The sequence below is a fragment of the Rhinopithecus roxellana genome, chromosome 8 (assembly GCF_007565055.1).
Source record: "Rhinopithecus roxellana isolate Shanxi Qingling chromosome 8, ASM756505v1, whole genome shotgun sequence".
Classification (NCBI taxonomy): Eukaryota; Metazoa; Chordata; class Mammalia; order Primates; family Cercopithecidae; genus Rhinopithecus; species Rhinopithecus roxellana.
In genome coordinates this window covers 95,017,758-95,034,938 of record NC_044556.1, presented here as the reverse complement: position 1 = coordinate 95,034,938, position 17,181 = coordinate 95,017,758, and the positions used below count along the sequence as shown (strand labels likewise).

The following is a 17,181-nucleotide window of genomic DNA, read 5'->3' as shown; positions in this document are numbered from 1 at the left end:
TGGCGTGAGCATAGCTCACTACAGCCTCAAACTTCTGGGCTCGAGTGATCCTTCTGCCCCAGCCTCCAGAACAGCTAGGACTACCAGTGCATATCACCACACCCAGGTAGTTTTACTTTTTGCACAGATGGGGGTCTTGCTATGTTGCCTCGGCTGGTCTCAAACTCCTGGCGTCAAACTATCTTCCTGCCTCAGTTTTCCAGAGCACTTGGGTTATAAATGTGGGCCACTGAACCTGGCCCCCGATCTTGATGGGGAGCAGGTTTCTGCATGTGTGTCAACCCCAGCTCCTTGAGAGTGCGGCCTGAAGTCCTTGGTCCTGGAGGCTCAGCAGGAAATATGACAGTGACTGCATAAGCTTATGAGAACCTATGGCCAGGCAGCAGCAGCTGTTTGGCCAGGTCTTGTCTCCTGCAGCCCTCCTGCCCAGTCCCTGGGCCTACTTGTATTCCCCCACACACCCCACCCATGCTCTCCCTCTTGTTGGTGAGTGTCACTCAAGCCTCTGCCTCAGAAAACCCCTTCTGCAGCTTCCAAGTCGGACCAACTCCTCCTCCAGGTGCAGGTCCAGCCATATCTTTCCCTCGCCCCTCCCCAGCTTGCACAGGTGAATGCTTTCTGCATCCTGAAGGCATTTTGTTTGTGTCTTTTAATCTGGCTGTGCTATTGTTGGTGTTTAACAGTCTCCCCAGCTACACTGGAAGCTACCAGAAGGTACTTTTCACTTGCTTGTGTGTTTTTCCCAGTGTCTATCAGAGGCCTTTGCACAGGGTAGGCACCAAATGGCTGTTGGGAGCAGCTGAAGGTCACACATCCCATGAGCGGGCAGCAGGGTCAGAAGTGGCCCCCATGTTGCCTGAGCAAGACTCCCCCCTGCCCTGTGCCCTCCGCACCTCCGGCCTGCATGTCCCTGTGGCCTCTTAGGGGCACATCTCCCGGGGCTGGGTCAGGAGGCCTGGGTGGTTGGCCTTAAGCTGTCACACACCTAGGGAGATGCTCGTCTTTCTGGGAACCTTGGCGCCCACTCCTGCGAACTTCGGTAAATGTGTAACTCGACCCTGCACCGGCTCACTCTGTTCAGCAGTGAAACTGTGCATCGATCACTAAGACTTCCTGGAAGAGGTCCCAGCGTGAGTGTCCCTTCTGGCGTCTGTCCTTCTGGCCAGCCTGTGGTCTGGCCACATGATGTAACCCCCCTCCAGCCTGTGCACGGGCAGCCTGGGAACGGCTTCATCCCCACCCCTCAGATATAAATAGGGCCTCGTGACCCGGCCAGGGAAAGAAGCTGCCATTGTTCTGGGTACTACAGCAGAAGGTAAGCCGGGGACCCCTCAGCTCCTTCTCGGCCTTGTCCCTCTCAGATGTAACTGAGCTGTGGGCCGGGAGGAGAAGGCCGGGAGGGGCACTGGTGGTGCTGAAGCATCTCTCCTCTCTCATGAGACCAGTCATCTGGATGCAGGCTTCCCCCACTCAGTGCCCACCCAGGGTCTTATAGGAGGAGCTGCTCCTCCTTAGCAATAGGACAAGATGGTCAGGTCTTCCTGCTTCCGCTGAGAAGAGTTAGGGTCTTCAGGGATGGAGCAGACTGGCACAGGAGCAGAGTCATCATGGTCAAGAGTCCACCAGGTCCTCTTGCCATCAGGAGGAACAGCAGGGCTTGTATAGGAAGTGGGGCCGCAGGGAAGGGCTGGGCTCGGTCAGTCCCCAGCTGGGATCCCCAGAGTGGTCACCCTACCCCTCCCTCGAGACAGATTCCCTGACTGTGTGTCATCAGGCTGGTCACCGTCTCTCTGAACCTTGATTTGCTCACCTATAAAATGGGACTAGTAACGATGCCTGGGCTCCCTCTCTCCGGGGCTCTGGTATAGCTGAAGAGAATATAACATGAAAGTACTTTCTAAGGTTTGGGATAAGCTAAAAGGCAGATTCCAATTTTATTCCAGGGCAGCGTAGATTGGTGCTTAAACTTGCGGATGACAGAGTCAGAGGGCCTGGTTCTGAGTCCTAGTTCTGTCTCTTCCCAGCTGTGTGACTTTGAACAAGTCACTGGACCTCTTTGTTCCTCTGGAAAACAGCAGGAACCAATTCATTAACTGCTTCTCCAGGATGCATTAGGTCCCAGGGACTGTCCTGGGAATGTGGGCTGTATTAGGAAACACAGCAGCGGGAACCCTGCTCCGGGGCTCACATTCACGTCAGGGCAGACAGACAAAGACGCTGGACAGCACAAGTGCATAACTACATGGTACAGAGGGTTATAAGGAGGGAAAAGGGGAGCCGGATGAGAGAGCTGAGAGTGCCCGGTGTGGTGGGGAAAGCTGCAGGGTGAAATACGGCATCAAGGAAACCTCAGGGAAGGTGAGGACTGTGATGAGGTCAGAGGGGTTGATATAAGAACGGTGCCCTGCAAATGACAGGCACCATGGGAGCGTGAGCCGTCATCTTCACCTGTAGCATTCAGCCTGGGGGAAGTAGGGAGACATAGAAGGGGCAGGTGCTGGCTAAGAGGCAGGGGCAGGAGGGGAGAAGGCGGAGGGGCGCTCCGGGCAAGGGTGTCAGGCCCGCCACCCCAGAGCACCGTTACTCCCAGGACGCGGCTGTGTGCAGCCCTGGAACCAGCCTAGGGAGCAACCACAGATCACAATTGAGAACAAACAACAGTCTCTGCCTTAAAATTGGCCCATGGAATTGCGTCTCTGGAGATGGTACCTGTGCAGGAGCAGCACAGTGAGTGGGCTGCATCGACCAGCGCCATCCAAACCCCGAACAGTTGGCGCTTGTCAGGCAGGACTTCCCAGCAGTCCGTTCCCACAGGTTTCCCCTGATGACCTGATTTGATGTGACAGTCTAGATCAGGTGTGAACTGGTGGCTTAGGCTTCTCTGCACAGAAAGGCCTGCAAGCAGCAAGGAGAGTTTTCTGTTCTGTTTTTCCATGTCATGTGGCTCTTCCTGAGAACAGCGGATGGAGTCAAATGCACGGGGAGTGGGGTGAGGTGGTAGCTGAGGTCAGAAGTCAAAGTCTCTTTGAGAACAGCGGATGGAGTCAAATGCATGGGGAGTGGGGTGAGGTGGTAGCTGAGGTCAGAAGTCAAAGTCTCTTTGGCATTTGAATGACTGAAGCAGAACAAAACACACCAGGTACTTCAGCAGTTGCACTGTGTTGAGGGCAGTTGCTGGTTACCGGTCTGGGTGGGGGAGGCCAGCTGCTAATGTAAGAATAATGAGTGGGTGTGCTTAGGTGAAGCAGAAAAATCTAGGTATCAAGGTGGCCTCGAGTCAGTGATGACTTGCTACAGCGCCAAGGAAGTCTGGTGTAGCCTGCGGGGACAGAAAAGGCTAAGAAGTGACGATATTGCAGTACACTCCCTCCACAAGAAATGAGTGAGGTGTGGTACAAACTGTTAGAATTGAATGAATCAATAGAATAAACGTTCATCCCGTCAATCAAGAAGAGTCAGATGAAATGCATTAGCAGGGCCAGCCCAGGAACCTCGTCTTCTGGGGTCTCAGGGTCGTTTTCATTTGCAGCAGCTGAGGCTGAAGCCCAGTTGCAAGGCCTTTGAGAGAACATGGTGCCGGACCCATGTCTAAGGCAGGGGTTCTAAACCCTGCTTCCATATCAGAGTTACTGGAGAAGTGTTTTTATTTTTAATTTTTATTTTTTTTAATCTAAGGAATCCAAGAATCAGTGGCAAGCCATGCTAGGTGTGCATGCCTTTGGGGCTCTGCAGGGGATAGCACTATGCAGGGATGGTTGAGAGCTGGTTTTGGGGTCGAGACACGTGGAAAATACTTGGGCTTTGGGTTGAGCCTGTGGTGCTCAATCCTGGCTGCATATTAGGACCACAGGGAGATGAGAAAACCATTCCCAGCCCTCACCCTAGGGCCCTTGAGTGAGCATCTCAGGGGTCTAGGAGGCCTCCACAAAGACCTACTGATTGGCACGTATGTGTTTTTCTAGGAGAGAACTTACAGCCACAGGCAGGAGCATGTCTTACTCCGCTTGGGCTGCCATAAGTACCACAGACTGGGAGGCTTCAACAACAGAAATGCATTATCTCACAGTTCTGGAAGCTAGAAGCCCGGGAGCAAGCCGTCAGCAGAGTTAATTTCCTCTGGGGCCTCTATCCTTGGCTTGTAGACGGCCGTCTTCTCTCTCTGTCCTCACATGGTCTTCCCTCTGTGTGTGTCCGTGTCCTCGTCTCCCCTTCTCATAAGGACACAGGTCATATTAGATCAGGGCTCGCCCTCATGGCCTCATTTTAACTTAATCATCTCTTTAAAGATCCTGTCTCCAAATAATGGTCACATTCTGAGGTCCTGGCGTTGAGGACTTCAACATATGCATTGTGGCCATTGGGGGAGTTAGGACATGATTCAGCCTATATTGGTGCATTTTGCACTTGGATCATGTAGGTATTTTCCATGGAGCTTAGAATCCATTTCTTTTCTTTTTTTGTAGACATGAATGGACTTATTCTGGGCTAAATGGTGACAGAGAATATTGAGACCATGAAAAATCTGGTTAGATGGCACTTAACGATCAGTTAATAATCACCTTTCACCCTTTGCAAAATGATATTTCAGGGTACGCAGAAGCGAGCACCCCAGTCTGAGATGGCTCCTGCCAGCGTGAGCCTGAGGGCCACCATCCTCTGCCTCCTGGCCTGGGCTGGCCTGGCCGCAGGTGACCGGGTGTACATACACCCCTTCCACCTCGTCATCCACAATGAGAGTACCTGTGAGCAGCTGGCAAAGGCCAATGCTGGGAAGCCCAAAGATCCCACCTTCACACCTGTTCCGATACAGGCCAAGACGTCCCCTGTGGATGAAAAGGCCTTGCAGGACCAGCTAGTGCTGGTCGCTGCAAAACTCGACACCGAGGACAAGTTGAGGGCCGCGATGGTCGGGATGCTGGCCAACTTCTTGGGCTTCCGCATATATGGCATGCACAGTGAGCTATGGGGCGTGGTCCATGGGGCCACCATCCTCTCCCCAACGGCTGTCTTTGGCACCCTGGCCTCTCTCTACCTGGGAGCCTTGGACCACACAGCCGACAGGCTACAGGCAATCCTGGGCGTCCCTTGGAAGGACGAGAACTGCACCTCCCGCCTGGATGCGCACAAGGTCCTCTCTGCCCTGCAGGCTGTACAGGGCCTGCTGGTGGCCCAGGGCAGGGCTGATGGCCAGGGCCAGCTGCTGTTGTCCATGGTGGTGGGCCTATTCACAGCCCCAGATCTGCACCTGAAGCAGCCGTTTGTGCAGGGCCTGGCTCTCTATGCCCCTGTGGTCCTCCCACGCTCTCTGGACTTCACAGACCTGGAAGTCGCTGCTGAGAAGATTGACAGGTTCATGCAGGCTGTGACAGGATGGAAGATTAGCAGCCCCCTGACGGGAGCCAGTGCGGACAGCACCGTGGTTTTTAACACCTACGTCCATTTCCAAGGTAAGGCAAACCCCTCTGCCAGCTCTGCCCTAGGACTTAGTTTCCAATGCGTAGCTGAGCTCAGCAGGTCAGGCCTTGGAGATGGGCAGGGGCAGCCCTGCGGACATACCTGGTGGCCACCCTCGAGGATTGGGGAAGTGGCTGCTCCACTGGGTCCCTGGATGGGTGTCCACCTCCCGGACCTGCTGCCCTACTATGTGCACGACTACACTACATCTTTTTCTTACATCATTTAATCCCCTTATGATGTGATGCAGAGGTATTTGTGCCTTTGTTTACCAGTAAAGAAATAGAGACTCAGAGAGACAAAGTGCCTTGCTCAAGATGGCACAGCCACCAGTGGGGGTCCTGGGATTTCAACCCACATCTCCTGGCCCCACAGCCCAGCTCTACGCTCAGAGGGTACAGGTTCTTATCTCTGGAGACAGTCAGGCGCTGGGGTCCCTGGCCTATGCAGAAATAAGCAATTGGCTTGCTTAAATCCCTTTCATGTTAGGAGGGGCATTACTGAAAACCCGTACTACGAAGATGGTTGATTTTTCATTCTTTTTTTTTTTTTTTTTAATTGAGACAGGATCTCGCTCTGTCCCCCAGGCTGAAGTGCAGTGGCGCAATCATTGCTCACTGTATCCTTGAACTCCTGGCTGCAAGCAATCCTCCCACCTCAGCCTTCCAAAGTGTTGGGATTACAGGCATGAGCCACTGCACCCAGCCAAAGATTGCTTAAAGCATTCTTTTAACAAATACTCATTGAGGATTTGCTACTTGTAAGACCTTAAGCCTGGCATCTCAGAGGAGGCCGGAGGAAGGTTGTATAGGCCCTGACTCCAGGCTTTTAAAGGTCAATGGGCAAACACCTAGGATATAGAGCTGCAGGGAAACGTGCTCCACAAGGTCCTCAGGTAGGGCTCGGAGCCTGCAGAGGACAGAGGTCACTGGGGAGTGGAGAGCAGGCCTCACCTGGCAGTGAGGGGAACAGGGCTGGTGAAGCCAGGAGCAAGCATGATGAGCCCAGCCTGCAGAGTTTGGGGCAAGGAACGAGGATGGGGTGTTTGGCTTGGCATGAGTGTTGAACCAGAAAATGGGCCTGGGGAGGGCAGAGCTGGAGACACTTTGAATGCCATGCCAGGTAGGTGTGGGAATGGGGACGCATTCGTTCAGAGGTCATCCCGGAAGCCTGCTGTGTGTGGACTGGAGGCAGGGAGGGTTGTTTGAAGGTTACGCAAGAGTCCGGGCACACAGTCACGGGAACCCGCGCTCAGGGAGCAGCTCGGCGAATCCATGGGCAGGGTGGGGCTGAGGGGTGTGTCTGAGAGACATTGATGAGGCTCCGTCAAGATGTGTAACCTCATGAGGGACAGAGAGCCAGGTGGGTGGTGAAAGACAGGACTGTGGAGAAAGAGGTTCAGTGGCGCGTGGTGATTTTCTTACCATGACAACATCCTTGAGGTCTCTCCCTTCGGGTTCAGGGGAGGTGATAGATGGGGAATTGCTCAGCCCTGGCACTGACTGGTCACAGGGGCAGAGGCCAGCCTGAGGGTTGCCCGGTTGAGGGTGGCAGCACGCTGTGCAGGGCAGAGCGGGGACACATGGGCTCAGCCTGCTGAACCTAGGAGGAGTGCTGGGAGGAGCGCTCACTGAGAAGGAGGGTCCTGCAGAAGGCAAAGGCAAGAAAGCCAGTGGCATCTGAAATGGGTCTCCCTTCGAAAGAGAGCCCATCCACCTGACCCAGACCTCAGAGCCAGGCCATGAGGAAGAGGAGAAAGAAGAAAAAACCAGTGACATCGGGACTCAAAGGAAGCCCGGCATCCTCGCTGGCCTCCACCACATGCTGCCCTGACCCTGCCCCACTTCCTAACCTTTGCTGGTCTCAGTTTCCATCAAAGGAGACAGCCCCTTCCTGCCCACATGGCCTGTCCAGTGAGATGATTGGGGGCTGTCTCGGGACCTCTAGATTCCCCTTTAGCAATGATGTTCTATGTACATGACCTCAGCAGGCAGCTAGATGTGTCCCACTAGAGAGGACCTGAGGATCTGGGGCCCGATGGGCTCCACAGCACCCTTTGCCCAGCACCTGCTGTGCTGCTGAGCATGGGACGTTGGCCCCGGCAGTTTCCACCATGCCAGCTGACTTAAGCTCGAGAGATTTACCTAGCCTTCGGATGAGAATGGTGAGCTGTGTGTGTGTCAGACGAGCAGAGGGAAGAGGGCAGCCACTCTCATGTCAAATTCCAACATCTTTTGGGGGGCAGCTTCCCTTTTTTGGTTTAGTTTGCTGGAAGAAAAGAATAGTCCCTTTCCCCCCTCTAAACTAAGAGCCTCGCCAGCCTGGGTGGGCAGCACCGAGGTCCCTGCAGGGAATGTGCAAGGAGGATCTTGCAGTTTCCCACTAACGTGCCCTCCGAGACTGAGTGCTCCGAGGACTGAGCACGAGGAATATGCCAGGTCTGCCACTGCCTTCTCACAAGACCCAGACCCAGGGGAGGCACAGCCATGCCCAGCTCCCACCTGCCAGTTCTGTCCTCCCAGCTTCCCTACTTTCCTGCTGGGAGCTCCGATTCAGTACAAAGGGAGACCCCACTGTTTCTGAACCATCTCTACTCAGACTCCCAAGCGCCACGTGCCCAGAGGACTGCTCTGTGACAAACCCATACACAACTTCACCCTCTTCTCCTAAAAACAACCACAAAATGGGCCTTTCAAGGTGAGTGGGAGGACAGCCAAGGGCATCCTGTGATGCACTAGTGTAAGGTCGAGGCAGAGGGTGGGCTGCCGTCATAGAGAGACCCCGCATAACTGCTTCACACACAAGTTTGTGTCCTTCTCCCACGCTGCGCTCTCCCGAGTTCTCTGTCTTCTCCACCGCCCTGTGAGCGGGCCCAGGGGTGGGGAGAACAGAGGGCTCACCCCTGCCCCCAGGGCCCAGTGTGCAAATCCATTCATCACAGCAAGGTCTTGTGAGTCTCCCCAGTAGCAAGGGCTGCTGAAGAATGGAGCCCTCGTTCCCGGAGCCTGCGTGGCCAGCTCTGTATCCTGTGACTGTGATGGGGGAGGGTGGGGGCCACAGGACAGCCGGCAGGCTCTGCCACTGCTGGGGCTGGACACAGATTAAAAAGTGAGCATGAGCAGGGGCCTCTAGGAGCAGTGGGATACTGCAGTGGTGGCTGCGTGTCATTCTACGTGCGTCCAAACCCACAGAATGTAAAACACCAGGACGGAGCCCCAAAGAAAACCATCAACTTTGGGTGCTGAGGACGTGTCAATGCAGGTTCATCAACTGCAATAAATGGGCCACTCTGGTGTGAGATGTTGATCATGGGGAAGGCTGTGTGTGGGGGGACAGGAGTTATATGGGAACTTTTTGTACTTTCTGCTTGATTTTGCTGTGAACGTAGTCACTCTAAAAAATAGTATCTCTTAAAATTTTTAAAAAGTGAGTGTGTTGGGCCGGGCGTGGTGGCTCAAGCCTGTAATCCCAGCACTTTGGGAGGCCGAGACAGGTGGATCACGAGGTCAGGAGATCGAGACCATCCTGGCTAACACGGTGAAACCCCGTCTCTACTAAAAAATACAAAAAACTAGCCGGGCGAGGTGGCGGGCACCTGTAGTCCCAGCTACTCGGGAGGCTGAGGCAGGAGAATGGCGTGAACCTGGGAGGCGAAGCTTGCACTGAGCTGAGATCTGGCCACTGCACTCCAGCCCGGGTGACAGAGCAAGACTCCGTCTCAAAAAAAGGAAAAAAAAGAAAGTGAGTGTGTCAAATCACAGCCTCTGTGTCAGGACAGATGTAGGTTTGAGTTGACCTGGTAGGTACCAGTGGCGTATGTCCCTTAAGGTGACAGACGCAAACCCCCAGTTCAGTGCCTGGCATGTTATATGTCTTCAGCAGGTGGCGGTTAGGGCTGCCTCAGTGAACTCAAATGGCTGCATTTTGCAGGAAGATTTGAGCTGCACTTGGGGTCCTGTGGCCAGGAGAATACAGAGTGGCCTGGGTTGGGCCAGGGAAGGAGGCTGTGGCAGGGAGAGGGGCAGGATCTGGGCCTTCGGTGTCCGCCAGCTCTCGTCCCTGCCCCTGTCCCGGCTGACTCTTCCCTCCCCATCTTCTGTCTGGATTTCAGGGAAGATGAAGGACTTCTCCCTGCTGGCTGAGCCCCAGGAGTTCTGGGTGGACAACAGCACCTCAGTGTCTGTCCCCATGCTGTCTGGCGTGGGCACCTTCCAGCACTGGAGCGACTCCCAGGACAACTTCTCGGTGACTCAAGTGCCCTTCACTGAGAGTGCTTGCTTGCTGCTGATTCAGCCTCACTATGCTTCTGACCTGGACAAGGTGGAGGGCCTCACTTTCCAGCAAAACTCCCTCAACTGGATGAAGAAACTGTCTCCCCGGTAGGAGCCTCCTGGTCTCCCCTGGAATGTGGGAGCCGAGCTGTCCTTCTGCCCAGGCTGGGAGTGGGGTAGGGAGTAGACACACATGAGCTGAGCCTTGGGTGCAGAGCAGGGCAGGGCCACAGTGGCATGGGGCTGGGCAGGCGGCCTGTGTGTCTGTCCACCAGCTCTCCAACCACCCAGCACCCAGCTCTCTAGTTAGTGTCTGTCTTTCAGGTGCAGGCAAGGTAAAGGAGGGGAGGAATATGCTTTTTCTATGCTTATGCTTACATTTGCCTGGTGGTTTTGGAGGGAGAGAATACATTGCAATCCGCCCTCTGAGAGAGGAACATTTTGGCCCCACACCTGACACACAGCACATCTGTGGCATCCAAGAGCTTCTTGGAACTGACTTGCCAGGAGGGTTTGGACTCCATGTGATCGGGGGTGTGGCCTTCTCAGGGAGCATGCCTTGACTCCAGAATGCCCTTGCTGGTGGCTGGCGGCTGGGTGGGGACAGGTGTCGTTAGCACCTCTTTCCTGCTGCAATTCCCTTCCATAGAGCCTTGGACTCAACCTACACATCCCCCTAGATCATCGAGGCCTGGAAATCTGATCCCAGAGGCAGGCAGGCATTGAGTGACACGATGGCTTCTTGACATCAGCTCTGGATGCTTTTTATGTTTTAAAAATTATGGTGGTAAAATATACATAACAAAATTTGCCATCATAACCATTTTCGAGTGCACACTTCAGTGGCACTAGGCACATTCACACTGTTGTGCAGCCATCACCGCTGTCCATCTCCATTTACCTTCTCATCTTCCCAGACCGAAGCTCTGCCCTGCTGAAACACTAACTCTCCATTTCCCCTTCCCCTGGGCCGCTGGCAAGCACCACGATGTCCTCGAGGTTTACCCATGTTGTAGCACGTGTCAGAATTTCCTTCCTTTTGAAGGCTGAATAATATTCGCTTGCATGTGGTTACCACCTTTTGTCTATCCACTCGTCCATCGATGGACACGTGGGTTGCTTTCACCCTTGAGCTGCTGTGACTGGTGCAGTGTACCCTGTAAACATGGGTGTACTGTCAGCTCTTATAAGTGCTTGATACATCACTGGAAATGTCCATGGGCTCTGAAGGATGCCAGAAGATGGAAGAGGCTCTATCCGAAGATCAATCGAGTTGACATAGCAACGTGTCCAGCATGAGTTGACACTGTACCCTCCTGTCTCCCTCCTTTTCATGGATGTCTTTTCATCAAGAACACTGCTGTTGCAGTAGTAAGACACAGTGCATTATTTAGAGAATAGCATTTTAAAATTACCCAAGTGACACACCTTCAATGCAGCCAATCTAAAAACAGAATGCACCAAAGGACAACCATTCCTAGGTCCTCATCGGTAAATGTTCTTTGTCCCTGTCATAGTATTTCAAATGACATGAGCGTTTTTTATTGTAGGTTTTGCTGAAATTTTTCCCAAGGGGGAGGATGACCTAGTTGGATGGGAGGGCGGCAAACATCCCTGTCGTCAGGGTTGGATGCAAGGAGCATATCTCCACCTGGCCTCTGGGAGAGCCCTCGCTGTGTGGCCTGGAGCCTTCCTAACTGTGCCTCATCTCCCCAGGGCCATCCGCCTGACCATGCCCCGACTGGTGCTGCGAGGATCTTATGACCTGCAGGACCTGCTTGCCCAGGCTGAGCTGCCCGCCATTCTGGGCACCGAGCTGAACCTGCAAAAACTGAGCACTGACAACCTCAGGGTGGGGAAGGTATGTGCGAGCCTGGGTCTGTGCCTGACCTGGGTTCCGAGTGTTCACAGGGTGGGAGGCATGGATGGAAGGGACACAGAGGAGGCTGTGGGTGGGGCCAGCAGGGCAAGAGGGAGAGGAGAGTAGGGCCAAAGGTGGGAGAGAAGTGGCCAGAGCATTCTGGGGCTTTTCAGGTGCACAGCAGCAAATCCCTCGCCTGCTCTGCCTCCTCCTGCTGGGGGTGTGTTCCATGGTCTTGCTCCGCCTCCTCCTGCTGGGGGTGTGTTCCATGGTCCTGCTCTGCCTCCTCCTGCTGGGGGTGTGTTCCATGGTCCTGCTCGGCCTTGCCTTGCCTCAGGGTCCTCCAGGGACCCTACAGTAGAGTTGAAACCGGGATGAAGAGAGTGAGCACCCTTGGACCTGGGTCCGGCCCCTTCTTCAGGGAAATGCTGAGCAGCAGACAGAATGTCCCCCTGCCATGTGGCACCATGCACATCTGTGGCTACCAAGGGTGCGCCTGGATGCTCTGGGCCCTGTGCTCGGTGCTGGGGAGAAAGTGGGAGTTCCTACTGGGGCCAGTGGGCTGAGCCCTCTGTGCTAAGTTAGCTAAGTCCTGGCACTGGTGGGCCATGGCCAAAGGAGCCAGGAATTCTGCCCGGAACAGCCGGGCAGAACGTGAAGATGGGAGGACGTGAGGGGCGTGGCAGGGAGGAGCCGGTATGTGAGTTTGGCCACTGTGGCCGAGTAAGGGTCATCTACACAGACACACCCTTGCCTACACTGAGGGGCAGGCATACACTGTGCATCCTCCTGGCAGACTGGACAATGTCTCCCTCCAGGACAGTGCACATCACAGAGGTCCTGAGCCCTCCCTGGCCCTCTAGCCCTCAGCACCCTGGGTCACCCAGTGCGCCCTCAGAATGACCCTGATGTCTGCCGCTTTGCAGGTGCTGAACAGCATTTTTTTTGAACTCGAAGCGGCTGAGAGAGAGCCCACAGAGTCTACCCGACAGCTGAACAGGCCTGAGGTCTTGGAGGTGACCCTGGACCACCCATTCCTGTTTGCTGTGTATGATCAAAGCGCCACTGCCCTGCACTTCCTGGGCCGCGTGGCCAACCCATTGAGCCCAGCATGAGGCCAGGGCCCCAGAACACAGCGCCTGGCAAGGCCTCTGCCCCTGGCCTTTGAGGCGAAGGCCAGCAGCAGATAGCAACCCTGGACAAACCAGCGATTTGTCACCCCCAGTCTCCCACCTTTTCTTCTAATGAGTCAACTTTGAGCTGAAAAGCAGTCGTTTCTCCTTGGTCTAAGTGGTGCTGCGTGAAGTGAGCAGTAAGAAACCTGTGGCAGCACAAATGCGCCTCCCAGGTTGCTGGGTTTATTTTAGAGAATGGGGGTGGGGAGGCAAGAACCAGTGTTTAGCGCCGGACCACCGTTCCAAAAAGAATTCCAACCGACCAGCTTGTTTGTGAAACAACAAAGTGTTCCCTTTTCAAGTTGAGAACAAAAATTGGGTTTTAAAATTAAAGTATACATTTTTGCATTGCCTTCGGTTTGTGTTTAGTGTCTTGAATGTAAGAACATGACCTCTGTGTAGTGTCTACAGTAGCTTAGTTTTTTCCACAGATGCTTGTGATTTTTTTTTTTTTTTTTTTTTTTTTTTTTTTTGAGACGGAGTCTCGCTCTGTCGCCCAGGCTGGAGTGCAGTGGCCGGATCTCAGCTCACTGCAAGCTCTGCCTCCCGGGTTTATGCCATTCTCCTGCCTCAGCCTCCCGAGTAGCTGGGACTACAGGCACCCGCCACCTCGCCCGGCTAGTTTTTTGTATTTTTTAGTAGAGACGGGTTTCACTGTGTTAGCCAGGATGGTCTCGATCTCCTGACCTCGTGATCCGCCCGTCTCGGCCTCCCAAAGTGCTGGGATTACAGGCTTGAGCCACCGCGCCCGGCCATGCTTGTGATTTTTGAACAACACATGAAAGATGCAAGCATCTGAATTTCTGTTTGAATGTGGAAACCATAGCTGGTTATTTCTCCCTTGTGTTAGTAATAAACGTCTTGCAACAATAAGCCTCCCAAAATTCTGTCTTTCATTTAGCAGCCAAACAGATGTATACAATTTAGCAGATAGACTGTGCAAACGAAAGTGCTTTCCTGGACTTTGGATGGAATTTCCATGGGAGGCCTGAGCCAGTACTTAGCAGTCCTTTGAAGTTTTAGGTGATGCTTTTCTGTGGACACTTCCATTGGTAAGCAGTGGTGGCCATCTGTGTGATGGACAGGGGGTGGGAAGAGGGTGACAGGGAAGACCGCATACCCCATATGGCACCTGGGAAAGGAGCCAGGCAGACAGGACTTCTTCCATCCTGGTGACACAGGGCCAGACTGCTGCTGGTATTGTGCTCCGGGAGTGGAAGGTAGAGAAATAAATCTTCACAAATAAATATTTGCAATTTTTCCCCATCTGTTGAGTGCCTCCGCCTGCTCCTCCTCGATAGGATTAGGCCCACAGTTTGGAATCTTGGGGAGAGCCAAGGAAATGGTAGGCACCCAGCAGGCCCGTGGCCGTCAGCTGATAGCAATGGTGATCCTGTCCTACCTATGTGTGTAAGGCACTTGATCTTCCTCCCTTCCATACATATTGCAATAAATAAGCAACCGTACAATGTGTTAGCTATTGATCAGAACTAAAGTGAAATCTGCCACGGGGATTACAAATCTTGGCTTCTCCCCTCCTCACATTCCTGAGAGTCTTCCCCTGATTTTGAACACGTCTCCCTAGCTCGATGTCAAGATGAGGGGATTCTGTCTGCGACAGCCTTAGTTGCTTCATCGTAACTCCCCATCACCAGTTTTATTCAGTTACCTTCCAGTCCCACTCTCAGCGCTTCCTGGCTTGCCCTGCCCTCAAAGTGGGTAGAGCTGGCACACATGGACTCTCCGAAACGGCTGCAGGATGCCAAGTTTCTCGGGAGAACTGGAAGTACAGAGACCAGAAGTGCCTTAAGGTCTCGCTATTCAAAGTGTGGCACTTGGACCTGCAGTGGCAGCAGCTGCCCTGGGAGCTTGTTAGAAGACAGCTTCTCACGCCCCTCCTGGACCTACAGAGTCAGAATCTGCAATTTTATGGGAGGTCCAGGCTTGGAAGTTGCTAGTAATGACCTGAGACAGTGCAGCCATGTGCTAGAAAAACAGAGCATTTAAGTTTGTGACTTTATTTTAAAAGGCAGCTGGCAGTCGACGAACCAATTTCTTCTACTTAGTGGCGGTTTGGCTTCTGGAAGTTGCTAGGAGTATGAAGTTGCCAACCAGCGCTGTTCTCCCGCTGTTTTCTGTGCACTTGTAAATGGGAAGCTGGGTCAGGATAGATCTCTCAGCTATTAGAAAGATACAAAATACTAACATTTTGCAGGTTACTTAACACACACACACAAAAAATTCATTCCACAGGTCAGTTTCTCTGAAACATATTTTCACTAAATTCTAAGTGTTCATGGAGTTGCAAGTGCCTGTCTCCTAGACTAGGCAATTACTCAGCAACTACAATCACTGTCAATCCGAGATTTCAGCTGCGCATGAGACCATGGTCAGGGGATGCTTTGAACAGTCTCTGAGGAAATTAGTGAGTTTGAAAAATGGAAAGTTTTTTTACTCACTTGGCAGTAAAACCTGATAGGGACAGACATCAGGCTGTTTAAGATCCTCAGAAGAAAAAGTTGATAGTGTGAATATTCCTCAATTTGCTGCACAAAGATGTACGTGTGATTATAAGGTGTTATTCCAGAAGCCCCTGGGGATATACACTATATGGGCCACTTTACCTTCCTAAAATCTGAAAAATTCCAACTACTGAAACATGGACTAAAGGTTCTGAATAGTGTATGGTGAATTTGAATACCATGCCATGTGATTTTTTTTTTCTAGCAGACTTTAGTTTTTTAGAGCAGTGTAAATTAAGCCCACACCAAAACGGAGAGGAAGACACAGCAATTTCTCATATACCCTCTACTCCCTTCCAGTCTCCCCACCTATTGACATCCCCCACCCAGAGTGGTCCATTTCTTACAACCCACGAACCTACACTGACACATCATTATTACTCAACATCCATAGTTTACATTAGGGTTGGCTCTTGGTGTTGTACATTCTCTGGGTTTAGACAATTTTCAGGAGTTTCACTGCCCTGAAAATCCTCTGTGTCCCTCCTATTCATCCCTCCTTCCCTCCTAACCACTGGTAACCACCGATCCTGTTCCCATCTTCTCCATAGCTTTGCCTTTCCCACCCAGGATGTCATACAGTGGAATCATTCAGTATGTGGCCGTTCCAGACTAGCTTCTTTCACTTTAGTAATATGCATTTAAGGTTCCTCCATGTCTTTTCATGATGGCTCATTTCTTTTTTATTGCTAAATAATATGCCATTGTCTGGATGTGTCACAGTTTATTTATTCACCTACTGAAGGACATCTTGGTTGCTTCCAAGTTTGGGCAATTGTGAATAAAGCTGCTATAGACACCCATGTGTGGGTTTTTGTGTGGACATATTTACCCCACACAATTTTTTTTTTTTTTTTTTTTTTTTTTTTTTTTTTTTTTTTTTTTTTTTTTTTTGAGACGGAGTCTTGCTCTGCCACCCAGGCTGTAGTGCAGTGGCCGGATCTCAGCTCACTGCAAGCTCCGCCTCCCGGGTTTACGCCATTCTCCTGCCTCAGCCTCCCGAGTAGCTGGGACTACAGGCGCCCGCCTCGTCGCCCGGCTAGTTTTTTGTATTTTTAAGTAGAGACAGGGTTTCACCGTATTAGCCAGGATGGTCTCGATCTCCTGACCTCGTGATCCGCCCGTCTCGGCCTCCCAAAGTGCTGGGATTACAGGCTTGAGCCACCGCGCCCGGCCCCCCCACACAATTTTTAAAGTTGCACAATGATCAGAGATGTTCTGAGTGACTCTGATGCACCCATAAACATGTCAGTGACTCTATCACTTCAAGAGAGTAGGGGTCTCAGGGCCCACACCCCTGAACTTGAGTAGCCTCATTCTTCTGTTAAGTTAACTGGATCCAGGTGAGGAGTTTATGACTAAGTCCTCAAAAGCCAACACAACAGAAACAAAAATTGACAACCGGTACTAAAGAGCTTCTGCACAGCAAAAGAAACTACCAACAGAGGAAAGAGACGAACTATAGAATGGGAGAAAATATTAGTAACTATGCATCCAACAAAGGTCTAAGATCTAGAATCCACAAGGAACTTACAAATCAACAAAAACAACCCCATTAAAAAGTGGGCAAAGGACATGAATAGACACCTCTCAAAAGAAGACACACAAGCGGCCAACAAATATGAAAAAATGTTCAACATCACTAATGATCAGAGAGATGAAAACCAAAACCACAACGAGATACCATCTCACACCAGTCAGAATGGCTACTATTAAAAAATCGAAAGAACAGAAGATGCTGGTGAGGCTGAGGAGAAAAGGGAACACACACACACTGTTGCTGGGATTATAAATTAGTTCAGCCCCTGTAGAAAGCAGTTTGGAGATTTCTCAAAGAACAAAAAAATAGCATTACCATTGACCCAGCAATCCCATTACTGTATATACACCCTGAGGAG

The 17,181-nt window shown here is 52.2% G+C and overlaps 1 protein-coding gene across 1 annotated transcript; it reads left to right on the top strand.

The window, feature by feature from the left end:
• Positions 1-1,105: 1,105 nt before the first annotated feature.
• Positions 1,106-13,114, top strand: AGT (angiotensinogen). Its single transcript, XM_010374041.1, has 5 exons — positions 1,106-1,315; positions 4,589-5,447; positions 9,566-9,833; positions 11,442-11,586; positions 12,513-13,114. The coding sequence occupies exons 2-5, from the start codon at positions 4,619-4,621 to the stop codon at positions 12,699-12,701; spliced, it is 1,431 nt and encodes a 476-aa protein (XP_010372343.1). The 5' UTR covers positions 1,106-1,315; positions 4,589-4,618; the 3' UTR covers positions 12,702-13,114.
• The last annotated feature ends 4,067 nt before the right edge of the window (positions 13,115-17,181 follow it).

Coding starts and splice junctions, on each gene's coding strand:
- AGT (XM_010374041.1), top strand. CDS start 4,619: ATGGCTCCTGCCAGCGTGAGCCTGAGGGCCACCATCCTCTGCCTCCTG. Junction 5,448..9,565: donor CACCTACGTCCATTTCCAAG/GTAAGGCAAACC, acceptor TCTGGATTTCAG/GGAAGATGAAGGACTTCTCC. Junction 9,834..11,441: donor ATGAAGAAACTGTCTCCCCG/GTAGGAGCCTCC, acceptor TCATCTCCCCAG/GGCCATCCGCCTGACCATGC.